The sequence below is a fragment of the Mesoplodon densirostris genome, chromosome 7 (assembly GCF_025265405.1).
Source record: "Mesoplodon densirostris isolate mMesDen1 chromosome 7, mMesDen1 primary haplotype, whole genome shotgun sequence".
Lineage (NCBI taxonomy): Eukaryota > Metazoa > Chordata > Mammalia > Artiodactyla > Ziphiidae > Mesoplodon > Mesoplodon densirostris.
Genome location: NC_082667.1, coordinates 98,677,903 through 98,697,706, shown reverse-complemented (window position 1 = coordinate 98,697,706; position 19,804 = coordinate 98,677,903). Strand labels below are relative to the sequence as shown.

Below are 19,804 nucleotides of genomic sequence, written 5' to 3'. Positions count from 1 at the left end.
TACAAGTACTTGCTGAAAAGATGAATCACAGGAAAAGAAGTGTGGTTCCTGCTCATAGGGACAGATGGAATGAGGAGAAGGGGGGCCTGGGGACCAGAGGTGAGAAAGAGAAAAGGGGTGGGAGCTGTCACGGCAGGCAGGGAGGTGACAGGCTTCAGGGCGAGGGGCCGGGTGGGACAGTCCAGGGAGGAGGTTTGAGGATGTGCACTGGGGTGGTCTTATCGTTTCAGCTGAGCTGCCCCCAAACATTCTCGGTTTCGATCCACCAAGGCCTCCCGTGTGTCACATGGGGAGCTGAAAAGCCCAGGGGCTCCTCTGCTTCCCGTGTGACTTTGGTTTATAGAAAGCGTGATTTGGCATCGTCCGAAATGCACATCTGACCAATGTAAAGAACATTGCAAGTTTCCACAACATATGTCACAGACACAGATGCCTCTGAAGAATGCTGGTGCCCAGTAGTGATTGATGACCCAGCGATGAACCTACTTGGGTTTCTCACGTCAGAACATGACACTACGGGTGTCTCCGAGGCAGGTCTTGAGGGAACTCTTTAGACAGAGCTTTCTTCCTGCCCCGCAGCCAACCTCCCTCCCTGTTCCCCTCGCCTCCCTAAGGTTTGGTCCAACTCCTTCATCACCCACCCCTTTCCCGTTTTGTCTTGACTGACCACTTTCCATCAGACCCTCAGCGAGAAACAAAAATAATTCATGGTGCAAACTTGGAAGCAGCAGCTCACCTGGTAACAAATAAGTCCCTTTGTACTTAAGAGGCCCCACCAAGTGCTGACTGCACAGAAGTCCCAGGAAGCTGAGTGGGGGGCAGCGGGGTTGGGGGTTGGGGGTGGGGCTAACTGCCCCTCCCCTACACACGGTACTTGTTTTCGGTGCATGCGTAGATGGTGCTCGGCTGGATTCTCCTCTGGACCTGCTCAGGCACTTTGGGGAGGATCTGGAAGGTCTGGGGCAGTAGCTCTAGACAGGCCTCGAGGAACTTCTTGATTCGCCAGTAGTAGACGATGGGGTTGAAGACGGACTTGAGGTAGCTGAGCTCTAGGACGCAGAGGCGGGTGGTGTAGAACAAGTGTCCGCAGTAGAACCTCCAGCTGAACACAGACAGCAGGCTGTAGATGGAGTGCGGCAGCCAGCACAGCAAGAAGCCCACGAAGAGGATCAGGATGGTGGTGAAAGCCTTGGTTTTGAAGCTCAGGTCCAGGCTGACCTGCCACTGCCACTGGAGCCGCCGCAGGCTGGTGTGGGTCAGCAGCTGCAGGTCCAGGCTGTCGGACTTGTTGTGCACGTGCACGGCGTTCTTGCGCACTGTGTGCAGTATGCCCAGGTAGGAGGTGAGAATCACGGTGAAGGTCACGAAGAAGGCCCCCACCAACGTCATCACTTAGGTGCGGCTGGAGAGCAACTCAGTGTAGCCCAGCACGCATTGTGGGGCCCACGCCGGCACCTCCACCTGCGGCCAGTCGCCCAGCGACAGGGATGAGACACAGAAGTACAGTGTCCAGGACATGACGGTGATCACCTTGGCCCTGTGGGGGTTTAGCCTTTCCTGACACTGGATGATGATGAGGAAGTGGTCCACACTGATGATGAATAGGATGGCCACGCCCTCCAGGATGAACAACCAGTAGAGTGCGGCCGAGAGACCCCGAAGAGTTACGACGGTGAAGGGCATGCAGCACAAGGACAGCATGATGTACGAGAAGGCCAGCGTGGCCAGCAGCAGGGTGATGGCGGAGTGCATGGCCAGCCTCTGGTACACGATGATGCAGACCACGGTGTTGCCGAGGAGCCCCACCACGATCATCAGCATCATGAGGATTGCCAGGGACATCCTGAAGGGCGCAGGTGAAGGGGGTGCCCGAGAGCCCGCTGCGTGGCTCCCTTTGGGCAGCAGGTATTTGTAGGTTTCAATGGACGAGCGGTTACAGGCCATAATGGAGGAAATCCTGGAGATGGGGCAGAAAGAAGAGGAAGGGGCTTCAGCGCTTCAGGGGCTGCCGCGTTCTTTCAGCTGGCTGCATTTCTCTCCTGGTTGTCTTGGATCTGGAGGGCACTGCAAGGGCTGGGAGGAGCCTCCCTCTTTGGGAGAAACTGGCTGGGATTTGCAATTCCTCACAGCCTCATCATTTCCGTGACAACCGACTGTGTCTGCAGCTTTCTACTTGGACGCTTTCACTGGCCTGTTGCAAAGAAGCATGAAAGAAAAGGGGGTTAGACCTTCCAAGCATGGGTTGAATAGAGCAGTTTTTACCTTTTACAGGTATTTTAAACATCAGAGTGGAGCTGACTCACTTATACCACATGGGGAAAAGGCTTGGTCTTCACAAATACGACGAGTCTTGTCATGTAACCCAGGAAACCTGATCAGACCTACTTTGTGGGGGACCAGAATTTGTAATCAACATTTCCATAATCGGCATGTATTTTATAACTTGAATTATAAACAGCCTGATCCAGTGAAGCTTTGGATGAGGCAACCCCCAGTAGAGAGCCAGCTCCATGAGGGCAGGGTTTTGTCTGTGTGGTTTGCTCTGTCCCCAGCAGAGAAGATGTTCAACAGAAATTCTGTTGAGTGAATAAATGGTAGTTGATGCTGCTGCTATTTGTTTAAGTGTGGAGTCACATGCAGTTTTAAGAAATAATCCAGCAAGACCCATGTACCCTTCCCCCAATTTCCCTTAATGGTAACACTTTGGACAACTGTAGTGCTGCTAGAATGTTACTTTTGGAAACACTGGTGAAAAAGAAGACACTATCCCCCCAGATAAACACTTTTAAAGGATGCTGTTGGGGCTTCCCTGGTGGTGCAGTGGTTAAGAATCCACCTGCCAATACAAGGGACATGGGTTTGAACCCTGGTCCAGGAAGATCCCACATGCTGCAGAGCAACTAAACCCGTGTGCCACAACTACTGAGCCCATGTGCCACAGCTACTGAAGCCCGCATGCCTAGAGACTATGCTCTGCAACAAGAGAAGCCACCGCAATGAGAATCCTGCACACCACAATGAAGAGTAGCCCCTGTTCGCTTCAACTAGAGAAAAGCCCGCCCACAGCAAGGAAGATCAAACACAGACGAAAAAAAAAATTGCCTTGTCAGCACCAGTGTCCTCATGGTAGAACAAACTTCCAAAAATGGCTGCCACTAGTGTTTATGTCTCCAGTGGGAGTCCTAGTAGCTTCTTTTTTCTCCAAGTCGTTCTCCAAGGTCAACTAATGGGTCTGACCCAGACTCCTTTCAAATTATTTCCTCTGTGCTGAGATTCAGAGCATGTGAGATTTTGTGCATGCCTTTTAAAAGCAGAGTGTCTGTGGCATATAGTCCTCTGTCTCTCCCGCATGCAAGCCCCACTGTCTTTTAAAGCCAAATGTTCTAGGGGCTCTTCTTCCCTGTGCAGGCACCCTGGACTGGGGAATCTGATGTGGGGTTGAGACTCACCACTCCTTGTGAAGAACCTCTGCAAATGTGATTCCTCTCATTTGAGCATTGCCTATCCTGGGGTGTGGGTCGGCCTCTCCCACACTTCTTGTTGTGGTTCCTCCTTTATATCTTTGGCTGCAGAAAATCTTTTCTGCTAATCTTCAGCTGGTTTTCATGGATAGTTGCTTTGTAAATACTTGTAATTTTGGTGTGCATCCATTGTAAGAGGGAAACATTTTCTTTCACTTGGATTTTCAGTTGCTTGAAAAAATAAGACAATACAATATCATTTTTTTCTATAAAAATTGAGAAAAATAAAATGCATAGATATGTTCAACTTTAGAAAAGTAGGTATTTGGTAAAAGATACTTAATAATTGGTGTGTTACCCTCACACACACACACACAAAAACATAATTTAACTCTATATACATACTACATTTAATTTTCCATTCCTATTTATTTCATATAGATCACACATTTTGTAAACTAGCATGGGTCATACCAAATGACTCACTTTTTCTATTGCCCTATACATTTTCTGTAAGAAGCATTTAACTGTGATGTGCTTCTTTAATAATTTGAAATTCAATACTGGCAAAGCCAAGAATTTATGCTGATAAATCAATTTCTCTGAGGGGTGTGGAGTTGGGCTCTTGCTTTCTGTTCCTGGAAGGAAACATTTAAATACTGACAACTGTTACTTTAAACCCACCTTGGTATTACATGGGCTTGAGTCTAACCTCCCATTAAATGCATACAAGTTTTCAGAGAATTCAACCTAAGCATTCAAAAGGAAAGGAAAACTGGCTCAACTTTGTTCCATTTTCCTTCAGATAATGGATAGGAGAATGTGAAAGAGAAGTCATTTAGTCTTAAGTACACATTATATAGTATTTTCAAGGATGCAACAGTCCATAGTTCTTGGGCAAAAAAAATCTTAAGTCTCAAGAGAAGTAAAACATTGACTTGTGAAGAGTTAGGAATTATATACACTAAAACCAAAACTTTTATTATTTATCTAGAAAGAAAGTTGACAAATACTATAATATAATACATGATCTTACAGATTTTGAAATTTTTAAATGTGGCATTACTATTAAATAAATCATGTGGAAAGCAACTACATTGACAACAATAGCAAAAATTTATATTTTGTACATCCTGCTGACAGTTGATAGCATCACTGAATTGATCAAAATCTATTAATTATTTCTTTCCACCTTCAAAATCTCTCCTTGCTTAAAACTGATGAAATCATAACATCATTAATCCAAATAAGTGATTATAATTATCAAATTAATTATTCCTATACTATCAAATTCTGGTTATTTTGATCAGTTTAAGTACAATGATCTGAAGACTCATTTATGAATACTAAGCATATATTTAGCTGCTTTTACTTTGATTTCTGGTAAAGCTTTGAATATTTGATAATAACAATGACAGATTACATTTGAATTTGAACCCAATAGACAGATTTTATTGTTTCTGTATTTCAGATAGTCAAGAATCAATTACCTTGACAATAGTGCTTATTTCATATGTACAAAATTTTTTTTAAGATTAGACAGGGAGTGTTTCTTTTTCTTCTTCTAATATTAATATTATTACACTACTACTACTTAGGACTGGCTCACCTCACCTATATAGAGAGTAAAGGAATAGTTTATTATAAGACCATCTGGTGTCAATATGAATGAATTGAAATTAACAGATAGATAACCTTCTTCATTTTTAAAGAAAAGTGTTATTTTTCAAGTGTTAGTGTGATTATATTTTCTGTCTTCCAAGACTTCACAAAATGAATTGCTGCTGAAATTTATATGACATCTGTCCTTTTCTTAAGAAAAAGAAGGCTATATCAGTCAGGGCAGCTGATTTGGTTGCATCCCATTTCCACCAAGGAGAGTGGGAAGCATTTTACTGAGGCATTGTGCTGTGTTACGTATAACAAAACTCTTTGAGAGAGTTGCCTATACTCCATTTCTTCTCCTTCTATTCACTTTTGAACCCACTTCAATCAGGTTTTCATGCCCATTCTTCTATTTGTTATTCTCAAAGTAACAAATAACTTGCACATTGCTAAATACAATAACCAATTCCCAGTCCTCAGTGTATTTGATCAACAGTGTTAATCAATCTAATTCTTTTTAAAATTTTTTATTTTATATTGGAGTATAGTTAACTAACAATATTGTGTTAGTTTCAGGTGTACAGCAAAGTGATTCAGTTATACATATATAGGTACATATTATTTTTCAAATTATTTTCACATTTAGGTTATTACAGAGTATTTAGCAGAGTTCCCTGTGCTATACAGTGGGTCCTTCCTGGTTATCTATTTTAAATACAACAGTATGTATATGTCAAACCCAAACTCCCAATCTATCCCTCTCCCCTACCTTTCCCCTCTGGTAACCATAAGTTCATCCTCTAAGTCTGTGAGTCTGTTTGCTTTGTAAATGAGTTCATTTGTATCATTATTTTTAGATTTTGCATATAAGTTATATCATACGATATTTGTCTTTCTGTGTCTGACTTACTTCAGTTAGTATGACAATATCTAGGTCCATTCATGTTGCAAATGGCATTACTTTATTCTTTTTAATGGCTGACTAATATTCCATTCTATACAGGTACCACATCTTTATCCATTCTTCTGTCGATAGACAAGTAGGTTGCTTCCATGTCTTGGCTATTACAAACAGTGCTGAAATGATCATTGTTATGTGTGTATACTATTGAACCATGTATTTCTTGAAATATATGTCCAGGAGTGGAATTGCTGGATCATATGCAAGCTCTATTATTAGTTTTTTAAGGAACCTCCATACTGTTTTCCATAGTGGCTGTACCCATTTAATACCTTCCCACCAACAGTGTGGGAGGCTTCCCTTTTCTCCACACCCTGTCCAGAATTTACTGTTTGTAGATATTCGGTAATGGACATTCTGACTGGTGTTCAGTGATATCTCATTGAAGTTTTGATTTGCATTTCTCTAATAATTAGCAGTGTTGAGCATCATTACATTTTCTTCTTGGCCATCTGTATGTCTTTGGAGAAATGTCTATTTAGGTCTTTTACCCATTTATTGATTATATTGCTTGTTTTTTTGATATTAAGTCACATGTGCTGTTTGTAAATTTTTTATATTAATCTCTTGTCTGTTGCTTCACTTGCAAATATTTTTTTTTCCCATTCTGTGGGTTGTCTTTCATTTTATATATGGTTTCCTTTGCTGTGCAAAAGTTTTTTGAGTTTAATTAGGTCCAATTTGTTTATTTTTGTTTTTATTTCCATTACTCTAGGAGGTGGATATAAAAGATCTTATTTTGATTTATGTCAGAGAGTGTTATGCCTATGTTTTCCACGGAGAGTTTTATAATATCTGGTCTTACATTTAGGTCTTTAATCCATTTTGAGTTTATTTTTGTGTATGGTATTAAAGAATGTTCTAATTTCATTTCTTACATGGAGATGTCTACTTTTCCTAGCTCTGTTTACTGAAAAGACTGTCTTTCCTCCATTGTCTTGCTTCCTTTGTTGTAGATTAATTGACTTTAGGCACTTGGGTTTATTTTCAGGCATTCTATCCTGTTCCATTGACCTATATTTCTGTTTTTGTTCAAGTACCATAGTGCTCTGATTACTGTAGTTTTGTAGTACAGTCTGAAGTTAAGGAGTCTGATTCCTCCAGCTTCGTTTTTCTTTCTTAGGATTGCTTTAGATATTCAGGGTCTTTTGTGTCTTCATACAAATTTTAATATTTTTTGTTATAGTTCTGAGAAATATGCCATTGGTAATTTGACAGATATTGCATTGAATCTCTAGATTGCCTTGGGTTGTATAGTCATTTTGACAATATTGATTCTGCCAGTCTATGAACATGGTATATCTTAACATCTGTTTTTGCCATCTTCAGGTCTTTTCATCAGCATATTATAGATTTTGGAGTACAGGTCTTTTGTCCCATTGGTAGGTTTATTCCCAGGTATTTTATTCTTTTTTAATGCGATGGTATATGGGATTGTTTCTTTATTTTCTCTTTCTGATCTTAGCTGTATGTTTGCCATATATGGCCTTTATTATGTTGAAGTATGTTCCCTCTATGCCCATTTTCCTGAGAGCTATTATCATAAGTGGGTGTTGAATTCTTGTTAAAAGATTTTTCTGTATCTATTGAGATGATCATAAGGTTTTTATTCTTCAATTTGTTGATGTGTTGTATCACACTGATTTATTTGTGGATATTGAAAAATTCTTGCATCCCAGGGATAAATACCACTTGATCATGTTATATGATCCTTTACATGTATTGTTGGATCCAGATTTCTAGTATTCTGCTGAGGATTTTTGTGTTGATGTTCATCAGTGATATTGGCCTGTAATTTTCTTTTCTTGTGATATTTTTTGTCTGTCTTAGGTATCAGGGAGATGGTGGCCTCATAGAATGAATTTGGGAGTGTTCCTTCCTCTGCAATTTTTGGGATAGTTTCAAAGGATAGGTGTTATCTCTTCTCTAAATGTTGGTTAGAATTTACCTGTGAAAACATCTGGTCCTGGACTTTTATTTATTGGAAGTTATTTAATCACAGTTTCAATTTCAGTGCTTGTGATTATTCCCTTCATATTTTTCTATTTCTTCCTGGTTCAGTCTCAAAAGTTAGTACCTTTCTAAGGATTTGTCTATTTCACCTCAGTTGTCCATTTTTTTGGTGTATAGTTTCTGGTAGTAGTCTCTTATAATCCTTTTTTATGTCTGTGGTGTCCATTTTAACTTCTTTTTCATTTCTAATTTCATTGATTTGAGTCCTCTCCTCCACACCTTTTTTTTTTTTTTTTTGAGGAGTCTGGCTAAAGGTTTATCAATTTTGTTTTTCTTTTCAAAGAACCAACTTTTCATTTCATTAATCTTTTCTGTTGTTTTCTTCCTTTCTATTTCATTTATTTCAGCTCTGATCCTCATTATTTTTTTCCTTCTACTAACTTTGGGTTTTCTTTGTTCTTCTTTCTCTAGTTCCTTTAGGTGTGGGTTTAGATTGTTTACTTGTGATTTTTCTTCTTTCTTAAGGTAAGATTTTATTGCTATAAACTTTTGTCTTAGTACTTCTTTTGCTGTGTCCCATAGGTTTGGATCATCAGGCTTTCTTTCTCATTTGATTTCCTCTTTAATTACTTCAGTGATCCATTTGTTGTTTAGTAGCATATTGTTTAGCCTCCATATGTTTGTGTTTTTTTACAATTTTTATTTTCTTGTAGTTGATTTCCAATCTCACAGAGTTTTGGTCAGAAAAATTGCTTGATATGATTTCAAATTTCTTAAATTTACCGAGTCTAGCTTTGTGGCCCAGCATATGATTAATCCTGCAGAATGTTCCATGTGCACTTAAGAATGCATATTCTGCTGCTTTTGGATGGAATGCTCTATAACTATCAATTAAGTCCATTTGGTCTAATGTGTCATTTAAGACCTGTGTTTCTTTATTGATTTTCTGTCTTGAATATCTGTCTGTTGATGAAAGTGGGGTGTTAGAGTCCTCCACTGTTATTGTGTTACTGTCGATTTCCCCTTTTATGTCTGTTAGCATTTGCCTCATATATTGAAGTGCTCTTACTTCGGGTGCATATTCACAATTGTTACGTCTTCTTCCTGGAATGATCCCTTGATCATTATGTAGTGTTTTTTCTTTGTGTCATATAACAGTGTTTATTTTAAAGTCTATTTTGTCTGATATGAGTATTGCTAGTCCTGCTTTCTTTGATTTCCATTTGCGTGGAGTAAGTTTTCCATCCCCTCACTTTCAGTCTGTATCTGAAGTGGGTGTCTTGTGACTACTTATATACAGGTCTTGTTTTTGTATGCTTTCAGCCAGTCTGGGTCTTTTGTTTGAGCATTTAATTCATTTGCATTTACAATAATTATCAATATGTATGTTCTTATTGCCATTTTGTTAATCGTTTTGGATTTGCTTTGTAGTTTTTTTGTTTTGTTTTGTTTTGTTTTTTCTTCTCTTCCTCTTCTGTTCTCTTATCTTGTGATTTGGTGACCAACTTGTGTATGAATTTCTTTTTTTGTTTGTTTGTTTTTAATTTGTTTTATTTTATTTTTTGGATGTGCCAGAAAGTTTGCAGGATCTTAGTTCCCTGACCAGGGATTGTACCCAGACCCATGGCAGAGAGAGCACCGAGTCTTAATCACTGGACCACCAGGGAATTCCCGTGTTTGGATTTCTTTTCTTTTTTTTTTTAATGTGTGTATCTATTGTAGATTTTGAGTTTGCTGTTAGCATGAGGTTTTAATATATTAGTCTATATATAAATAAGATTGTTTTAAGTTGCTGGTCTTTTATACTCAAATCCATTTCCAATATCCTGCTTTTATGCTCTCTTCTTCTCATAGTTCTTAGTTTTGATACCATATTTTTGTGCAGATGATTTACAGCATGTTTGCCTTTACTAGTGAGCTTTTCCATTTCTTATTTCTAGTTGTGGCTTTTTTTTTTCTACCTAGAGAAGTACCTTTAGCATTTGTTGCAAAGTTGGTCTGGTGGTGCTGAATTCTCTTAGCTTTTGATTGATTGTACAGCTTTTGATTTCTCTCTAAAATCTGAATGAGAGCCCTGCTGGGTAGAGTATTCTAGGTTGTAGGTTTTTCCCTTTCATCACTTTAAATATATCATTCCACTCCCTTTTGGCCTGCAGAATTTCTTCTGAGAAATCAGCTGAAAACCTTATGGGAATTCCCTTGAATGTTGTTTGTTGCTTTTCCCTTGTTGCTTTTAATATATTTTTCTTTGTCATTAATTTTTGTCAATTTGATTACTATCTGTCTCCATAGAATAGAATAGAATAGAATAGAATAGAATAGAATAGAATAGAATATGATTGTTGCTGCATTTAATGTTGTCCCTGAGGTCTCTGATACTGTCCTCATTTCTTTTCATTCTTTTTTTTATTCTGTTCCACATCAGTGATTTCCAACATTCTGTCTTCCAGCTCACTTATCCATTCTTCTGCCTCATTTATTCTGCTATTGATTCATTCTAGTGCATTTTTCATTTCAGTTATTGTATTGTTCATCTCTGTTTGTTCTTCTAAGTCCTTGTTAAACATTTTTGGTATATCTCAATCTGTGTCTCCATTCTTTTTCTGAGATCTTGGATCATCTTTACTATCATTACTCTGAATTCTTTTTCAGGTAGATTGTATATCTCCACTTCACTTTGTTGTTCTTCTGGGGTTTTATCTTGTTCCTTCATCTGAGACATATTCCTCTCCTGTCTCATTTTTTCTAATTTTCTATGATTGCATTTTCTGTTTGCAGGCTGCAGTGTTATAGTTCTTATTGCTTCTGTTGTCTTCCCCCCATGGATGAGGCTGTCTAAGAGGCTTGTTCAGGCTTCCTAGTGGGAACAACTGGTTCCTGCCCACTGGTGGGTGGAGGTGTGTCTTTTTCCTTTGGGCAGAGTCATGTTGGGGCATGTATTTATCAGGCAGCTGGTTTTCAGGAAGACTTTAAGAAGCCTGCCTGCTGTGTTCCCTCCCTGTTCATTGTTTGTCCTGAGGCATCCCAGCCCTGGAGCCTACAGGCTGTTGGGTGGGGCCAGGTTTTAGTGAGAAAATGGCAGCCTCCAAGGGGGCTCAAGCCAATGAGTGTTCCCCACAACTACCGTAACCTGTGCCTTTGTCTCCACTGTGAATCACACCCATCCCCTGCCTCCACGGGAGACCCTCCAATACTGGCAGGTAAGTCTGGCCCAGTCTTTTGAGGTCACCACTTTTTCCCCTTGGTTCTGGTATGCTTGTGACCCTATGTGCATCCTCTGAGAGTGGAGTTTCTGTTTTCCCCAGTCCTGTGGAATTATTGTGATCAAACACTGCTGGCCTTCAAAACCAGGTTCTCTGGGGGCTCCTCCTCCCCTTGCCCAACACTGAGGTTGGGGTGCCTGATGTGGGGCTCAGAACTTTCACTCCTATGGAAGAACTTCTGTGGTATAATTATTTTCCAGTTTGTGGGTTGTCCACCTGGCATGTATGGGATTTGATTTTATGGCGATTGTGTCCCTCTAACAGTCTTATTGTGGCTTCTTTGTCTTTGAGTGTAGGGTATCTTTTTTGGTAGGTTCCAGCATTTTTTTGTCAATGGTTGTTCAGCAGTTAGTTGCAATTTTGGCGTTTCCATAAGATGAGGTGAGCTCATGTCCTTCTACTCTGCCTTCTTCAATCTTTAATTCTTGAAGCATTTATTTTACTTGGCATCCAGGATACCAATCTCTGTTCTCCTCCTACATTATTGACAATATTATTGTAGTCAGTATTGACAGTATGTATTGACAATATTATTGTACTCTTCCTGATTTATCCAGACCTCTAAATCAGGAGTGCACAAAGCATTTCTATGCTTTCCTTCTATGCTTTCACTTTCTTGTTGATCTAATACAGATTTGTCTTTAACTAGTGTCTTTAGACTGATGATGCCCACATTTATACACCAACAATCCCTATGGTAGATTAAATTATTATTCCCATCTTATCTAGATGAGAGTTAAATATCTCTCCTCCAAAGATGTCAGATTTAACCATGTAACTTAATTTGGTCAATACAGTGAGAATGGAAATTATGTTGTTCACCTGTAGGAGAAGATTTATGAGCCAAGGTATGATTCATCATGTTGCCTTTTCTTTCTGCTGTGGACTGGCAAAGTGTTAACACATCTATTTTGTCAGACCAGGTCTCAGAATCAAGGTAACTTGGAGCAAATCCTCAACAACCCCAAGGTAACCATGGAGCATGAGTGGAAAAAAAATGTTTCCTGTAGGCCACCAACATTCGGGAGTCATTTGTTACTGCTGCATAATGAAGTACTTTGGCTGATACAAACCCGTCTTTTTCCTCAGATCTCATATACTTACTCTTTATTGAACTCCTGCATGTTTGTATTTAACATGTCCCAAATAAACTGATCATTTCCCTCCAAATATTTTCCTCCTAACGTTGTCTTTATCTCACCAAATTGCAATTTTACCCCTTCTGATCAGACGTTGACTTCTCTCTTATCTCACAGTCCCTAATCAAGCCATTGACAGGTCCTGCAAACTTCAAAATTAGCTGTAGTTATATCTATAAATATATGACTGCTTTTAACCATTTCCCCTCTAAAACATTTAACCATCATCTTTCATTTGAACCAACTGCTATAACCTCCTAAACAGTCTCTTTGTCTCTACTTTGGCTTTTTATATTCTATTATTTCTACTGCAGCCTGAGTGATTATATTTTTTTGCTCAAATGTCTCCACCAGCTTTCCATTTCACTCAGATAAAGAAATATTTTTACCATCGCCTAGAGCACCCTTATAATCTACTACCTGAATTTACCTCCTCCCATTCTCTTCTTTCCTCACTTTAGTTCAGTCGCATGAGCCTCCCTGTGGTTCTTCAAACATACTAAACACAGTCTTTCCTCAGGGCCTTTACATTGCTGTTCCTTATGTCTTGGATCTTTTCCCCAATACCCTGAAGGTTAAGTCTCTTACTGTCCTCATATCTTTTTCTGAAATATCACTGAATTCATGAGGCCATCCTTAATGATTGTATATAAATCTCAACTCTGACTCTCCCAAGCTGCTCCTCAACTCTTCCAAATATATTTATCATAATTTTTCTCCAAGGTACATAACACCATATGACATATTACACATGCACTAGTTTATTGCCCCCCCCACACAAAAATATAAGCTGTATTACAGCCAAGATTTTATCAGTTTTCTTCACAGCTGTATCTTTTGTACCCAGATCAGAGTCTGTCATATAGTATGTGCTCAATAATATAAAGAGAGCTAAAAGGCCCTGGCTCTCCCTTTACCTTTGTGACCTTGGACAAGTTAATGACCTCTGTGCCTTAGAATTTTTTTTAATATCTGAGACCAATTTGAACCTATCTCATATGGTTTATGTGAGGATTTTAAAAGAGAAAATATAGATATAGCACTTAGAGCAAAGTCTGGCACATAGTAAGTAATCATCAACATTAGCAAAAAAAAAATGTGATGTATAACTTATTATACAAACTGGGAGTATATTCTATACCAGAAACACATGGTTTCAAATCCTTACTCTGTTAGTGAAAGCTGGGTTGACAAGCATAAACCTCACCCTCTATGCCTCATTGTTCTCATCTATAAGTTGATGATAACAGAATTTATAAAATTAGGGATAATGTATATGTAATGTCCAGACTGTGTCTTAATTATAGTAGCCATACATATAGTTACCATTACAATGGAAACAATTTATTGAGTGATTGCTCTGTACCAGGAAATGAGTACTTGGACAATCCTATGATGTAGCTATTGTTATTTTCTCACTTTTCCAAATAAAGAAATTAAGTTGTTGAGAGTTTTGGGAACTTTATCAGAACTTATAGCTAATAAGTGGAAGGGCTGGAATTTGAACTCATTTTTTGTTCTTGAACTCTAGCCTACCCTTCTCTATTTATATATTGACTTACTAATTAATAAACATAAGTGTTAATCCTCAAAGAATTTAATACCTCTCTGGTAGGCAAGTGGTTCACATATAAATATGGTAGAGTAGACACTGATACAGGATGTAAGTAAGAACTGGAACCAATATTAAAAGCTTCTTGTGACACATTTGAAATTATTACACCCTGAATATTATTAACAGTGGGAATTCAGATCAAAGAGGGAGAAATGAAGGAAGTTTTCAAGAGGAAAAATAACTTTACCTGTGTGTTGATATAAGTAAGACTGAGGAGGACTCTATTCTGATTGGCAAATAATATCTCATTTTATTATTTCTGAATCTTCCACCTCCCTCTGTAGAAGGATGGTCCTCTGAGGTTTCTTTAGCTCCTTGAGAAGCATAGCTGTACTTTAGGTTTGGTCCTGTTATACGTCTGTTCCAGAAAAGAGGCCAAGAATGTTCTTCTGGGCAGATTTGTAATAATAAATATGAAAAGAGAAGCAGTTTGTCTTACTTCTTAAGCTTATAAAAAGTCTAATAACTTATTTAAAAAATGTAGTTTTCACAAACAAGGAAAGAAAGGAAATAATAATTAGGAAAATAACAATTATCTCACTTAATCCTCAGAAAGCTATGTAAGGTAAATGATACTGTTGCTATTTTATACATGAAAGAACTGATGTTTAGAGAAACAAATAAGTTGTTCAAAGTCATGTAGCTTTGACAAGTACTGAGTGTCACAGGAGTGTAAGCCTCTGAGCAAGCACTCTTTTCCTCTCTAGACTCTTCATTATACTAAATACATCTTAATGAGATTGAGGAGGGGGAATGAAAAGTAGAGCAAACATTTCCAAGTTTTAACTCTTAAAGTTTATCTGCCATTTTAACTCATCTCTTTAAAACCTATATTAACTTTAAACTCTGAAGCTCTATTAGAAAAGAAAAAAAGATTCATAACATATTTCAACACTTTGGAAAATTTACAATGAAAAGTTTCAGAAACTTAAAAAGTATTTGAGAGCAGTGAGATCTATATCTGTACCTATATCCATATCAATATTCATACCTATGTCTGTATCTACAACAGTATCTATCAATTCATCAATGAATCTATTGACCAATCTCTATCAGATAAGAGGATTCTTCCAATATATCACTATGCTTTTTTTTTCTGATGTTGAAATAAATGACTATGTGCTTACCAACATAGCTTTAAAAACTAGAAACTATGATCCATATCTGGTGCATGCAGTTTTCCTAGAGCATAGAATAATTTTTACTGTGTAGACTAAATGTAAAATAAGGCTCAATGAAAGGCAGAAGAAAACCAGAGATGAACATTCAGCTATTGGCAAGTATTGTTGCTCTCTTTCCTGATAAAACCTGCAAAATGTTTTCTAAGGAGGTTGCTTGGGCTCTTTGGGTAGAGGATTTCCCCAGAGTGTTGAAAAAGAGATAATGAAGGAAAGGAAATGCCAAACTAGAACCAAAGAAAAGAGTGAAAAGACTCTCTCATGCAGGTGAAACTAGCTCTGTACAATGTACCTGCAAGTTAATATAGTGATGCTCCATGTTCACACTTTTGCCCTCTTTTTCTGTAGGGTTGCAGAAAAAAAGTCTTCCCTAACTACACAGACATATCATGGCATCAGATTGGTCCAAAGACACTATTGTCAGATTTCTCTCAACAATCTGAGCCTGAATCATATTCTCACCGTCTGTTTGAATTTGTGTTCAAAAAGAGCAACTTGTTATTGCCTGCCAGAAGCAAGTCTGACCTGCCTGCCTCTGTTGTTTCCTAGTATGTTTAAGACACTCTGCTAAATGCTGTTTTCAGTCAGTCTGAATGTATGTTTTCTGTTTTAGCTGCAACCCTTACACTTGTGTCCCTAAATTTTTCCATTATGTGTTCAAATACTAAGTGCCTGCCCCAGTCTACACTATGTCACACATTCTTTTTACAGATTCTTCTTGGAGACCTCATATTTGTTAGTCTTATGTAACAGGCTGATAATTTTTTCAGAGAAACAAATTGAGTAAAATCCTGGCTTAGTGTAGTTTAAGGCAGGCCCAAAGGCTGGAGTAAATCATACTACATATATATATGTGTGTGTGTGTGTGTATATATATATATATACACATATATATATATATATATATATATATATATTTATGTGTATATATATATGTATATATTTAAATACATCTTTTCCTCTCTTTTTTCACAATATTGTATAGCATGTAGCAGCTTGATTATTTCATCTGGAGGCACAGCTCTTGTCAGGTCACAGTCCTACTCAGGCACCTCAGTGGCTCTACACTGCCTACTGAAAAGAGAAATACTATGTCGTGTAGTCGAAGGCATGCTAAGGACTTTAGACAACTCATTTATTCCTCATACACTTGCTACTCTATTTTACCAATGGGATGGATTTTACCTGAGCTTTAAGTAGATGGACCACAGGCTCAGCTTTCTTGTGCCCTTTGCAACATCAATGTTATATTACTCTGTTCCTTCATGGACTCTCCCTTCTAGCCCAAACAATCCTCCATTGACTTTATATTTTTCATATAACTGAGCTTTGGCTTATATGGTTCATCCCCCCATCCCAAGCAATGTCTTTCTTCTTTTAGTGCACATTCAGATCCTGCAGTCTTAGCACCTCCCATTTTGTCCAGGTAGTTTTCTCTTATTCCTCTACTATTTACTATGGTCCTTCTCCAAGCATGTTATGATAACGTTTTCTTCTGAATGATCAAAATAACATATGTGAAATTCTTCAACACACTTTCTACCTGTGTATTTTATCATATGCATTTTACTTCTTTATATAATTCTCTAAGATCCTGTGAAAATGGAAGCTTCCATCATTTCTTATACCATGATTTTATTAAATGATTAATAGGTCAAAGGCTCTAATATCCAGTTTTTTTTCAATGTGAATATTTAAAAGTCTAAATTTTACTCTAACTCCTATTTAAAATTAAATTTGTATCTTTCTTTTTTTTGCTCTGAGCATTCATTTATATTGCTTAACTTGAATTTAGCTTATAAATGAGATGGAACCTCGGTGTTAAAGAAGATCAAAGGAAGAGGTGAAGATGAAGAACAACAACAACAAAGAAGGACTGAAGATAAAATAGTGTGTTTTGAGTATATAGTGACAGTACAGAAATGGTAGTCTCATTAGTTTATCTGCTTGGCTTATAAGAAAACTAGTAGTGCCATTTTAAAAATAATCAGAATTTCTTCAACCCCAAACAATCATAGGAAAAGTGAAAATAGTTGCTTAGACAAATACAGTTGACTAGTCTAAGTAAATGTACGTGTATCTCATACAGAAGTATGAGATCAAAATTTGTATCAACTTTTTATAGATGAAGAAGCTGAGGTTGAGAGGTTTTTTACTTGCCTAGTGTCATATAGCATCTAGAAGACAAAGCCAAAATAACAAGACTTTTTTATCTTGGAATCCCATGCAACATAGCTTGGCTTCACAGAACCTAGTAGACCTGGATGGGGCAACCAAATCCTATATTGTTGAGTCTATCTGATTTGCATCAATCATCCTAATGCACTAACCCCTACTTCTTGCTTCCTTTCAGCATATCCTACAAGTATAGTGCTCCCAAGTTGCTTTGGACACCTTTGCAAGCACCACCACTCCAAATTCACACCAAGGCATTGAGAAATGAATGCTCTAGTTCACAAGAAGTTTTGCATTTTGAAAGGCTAGATCCATGTTAGAATGAATATTATCATTCGTCAAATGATTTTGTAGAACTAGGAGACTTCTTGGGAAATTTTAATCTAGAATGAGCATTTATGGTACAAAACAGAACTCTTAAGAGTATCCTTAGACATTCTTTCAGACAAATCAAAATAATGGTGCCGCTATTTAAAACACACTTGCTCAACTATGTATGAGTAGCCTGCCTTTGATTTTAGATATTTTGAAGCAAGAAAATTTGAAAAATTGGTGTCAATAAAAGCTTTCATATCTTTCATTGGACACAGTTTAAATATAACCTATATCCTCAGTGTAGTGAACTTGAATGTGATAGTTGCTTAAATTCCAGGATAAGAGATGTTCCTTCAGTTTGCTGGTAAAGTAAATTACTGCAATCTTTAGTTTGTTCAGATTGTAAAGGGAACATGCAAATGTCTTATAAAGGATTAACTTATTTTTACTCAATTGTTCATACACGTAGGGTTTGGCGGCACAGTTCATGTAATGAAAAACAATAGTTCTTATTGTTGCCATCACTGTAATAATTAAATACTTTTTTCTGCATAAAAATGGAACACTTTGAAATTAGTGTGAAGACTAGGGTAAGATAAATCTCAGAGAAAATGTCAGTTTAGAAAAATGATGAGTTCTTTTATAAAATATCTAACACTTGAAGAATAGTTGACCATTAAATTATCACTTTAATTTGGTATTAATTGTGCTGTATGAAATTTTCTACTTCTGTCCTCACTAACCTGCTTGATTGATTTACTGAATATGGATATTTGTTTTTATTTCCCATCTTCAGTATGATTTTTGTAGCTATTATATTTTAAATTATTGTTAGAAAAGTTAAAGCATAACCAGGAAATGTGCTGGGCTAATTCCTTGAATATCAATACATGAGACATGTTTCTTGACATGTATTTGTATGTTATACCAATATTTGAACATTTACTCTTTGAAAATCATGGTTATATTTAGTGAGGACCAAAATATTTCAAAAATAAATAATGTCCCGATGGCTTGTCAGGTTAGTTTCTTATTTACTCCTAAATGTTTCATATTTCTATTTGCAAACATAAATGGTATCTCTCAATTCCAATTTCCAATTCTTCATTGTTCAGATATAGAAACACAGTTGAATTTTGTATATTGACTTCATATACTGTGACATTGCTAAAGGCATTTATTAGTTCTACTTGCTTTCTTGTATATATGTTAGGATTTCCTTTATAAACAATCATGGTATCTGTGATTAAAGAGAATTTACTTCCTCCTCCCTAATCTGTAGGCCTTTTATTTCCTTTATTAGCCATTTTATTTATTTATTGCATTGACTAGGTCCTCTATTTCAAAGTAGAATAAAAATGGTGTGAGCAGACATAATGTTTTCAGTCTTGGGGAATAGCATTCAGCCTTTAACAATTAATTATGACATTACCTGTAAATTTTTCATACATGCCTTCGATTAGGTTGAGGGAGTTCCCATATATTTCTCATTTGCCAATAGATGTTTTTTCTTTTAATCATGAATGGGTATGAATTTTGCCAAATTATCTTTTACATCTATTGAAATAAATATTTTATTTTCCTTTTCAGTGCACTAATTTGGTGAATTACATTGCTCAGTTTTCAAATGTTAAGTAAACCATACATCCTGGGATTAACCACAGTTGGTAATTATCCGTATTTTTTGTATACATTGCTGTATTCAATTTTCTAAAATTTTGTTGAGGATGTTTACATTTAAGCTAATGAGGGATTTTGGTGTCTAGATTTTTCCTTGTAATACCTTTGGATTTTGTATCAAGATGTTTCTGACCACATAAAATAAGTTGAGAAGACTATCTTCTGAAGAATTTGTATAAAATTGATATGATTTCTTCCATAAGTGTTTGGCAGAATCCACGGTGAACTCATCTCAGCCTAGAATTTTCACTGGGGGAATAATTTTAAACTTAGCCAATTTGTCTAATAGCTAAAAGGTTATTAAAGTTATATATTTTTTCTTGTGTGAGCTTTGGAAATTTGTATATTGCAAGTACATATTTGTGTATATGACCTTCACTGTCATCTTATTAACATATAATTGTTTATAATATTTTATATTAATACTTTGTTCCTTGTAAGATCTTTAGTAATTGTTGC

At 37.2% G+C, this 19,804-nt stretch overlaps 1 protein-coding gene across 1 annotated transcript; it reads right to left on the bottom strand.

Annotated features, from left to right (window-relative positions):
- Nucleotides 1-861: 861 nt before the first annotated feature.
- On the bottom strand, nucleotides 862-2,109 carry LOC132494378 (probable G-protein coupled receptor 45). The gene is given in 1 exon segment (XM_060105429.1): nucleotides 862-2,109. A coding segment is annotated over 1 exon segment (1,083 nt). The 5' UTR covers nucleotides 1,945-2,109.
- Nucleotides 2,110-19,804: the final 17,695 nt, after the last annotated feature.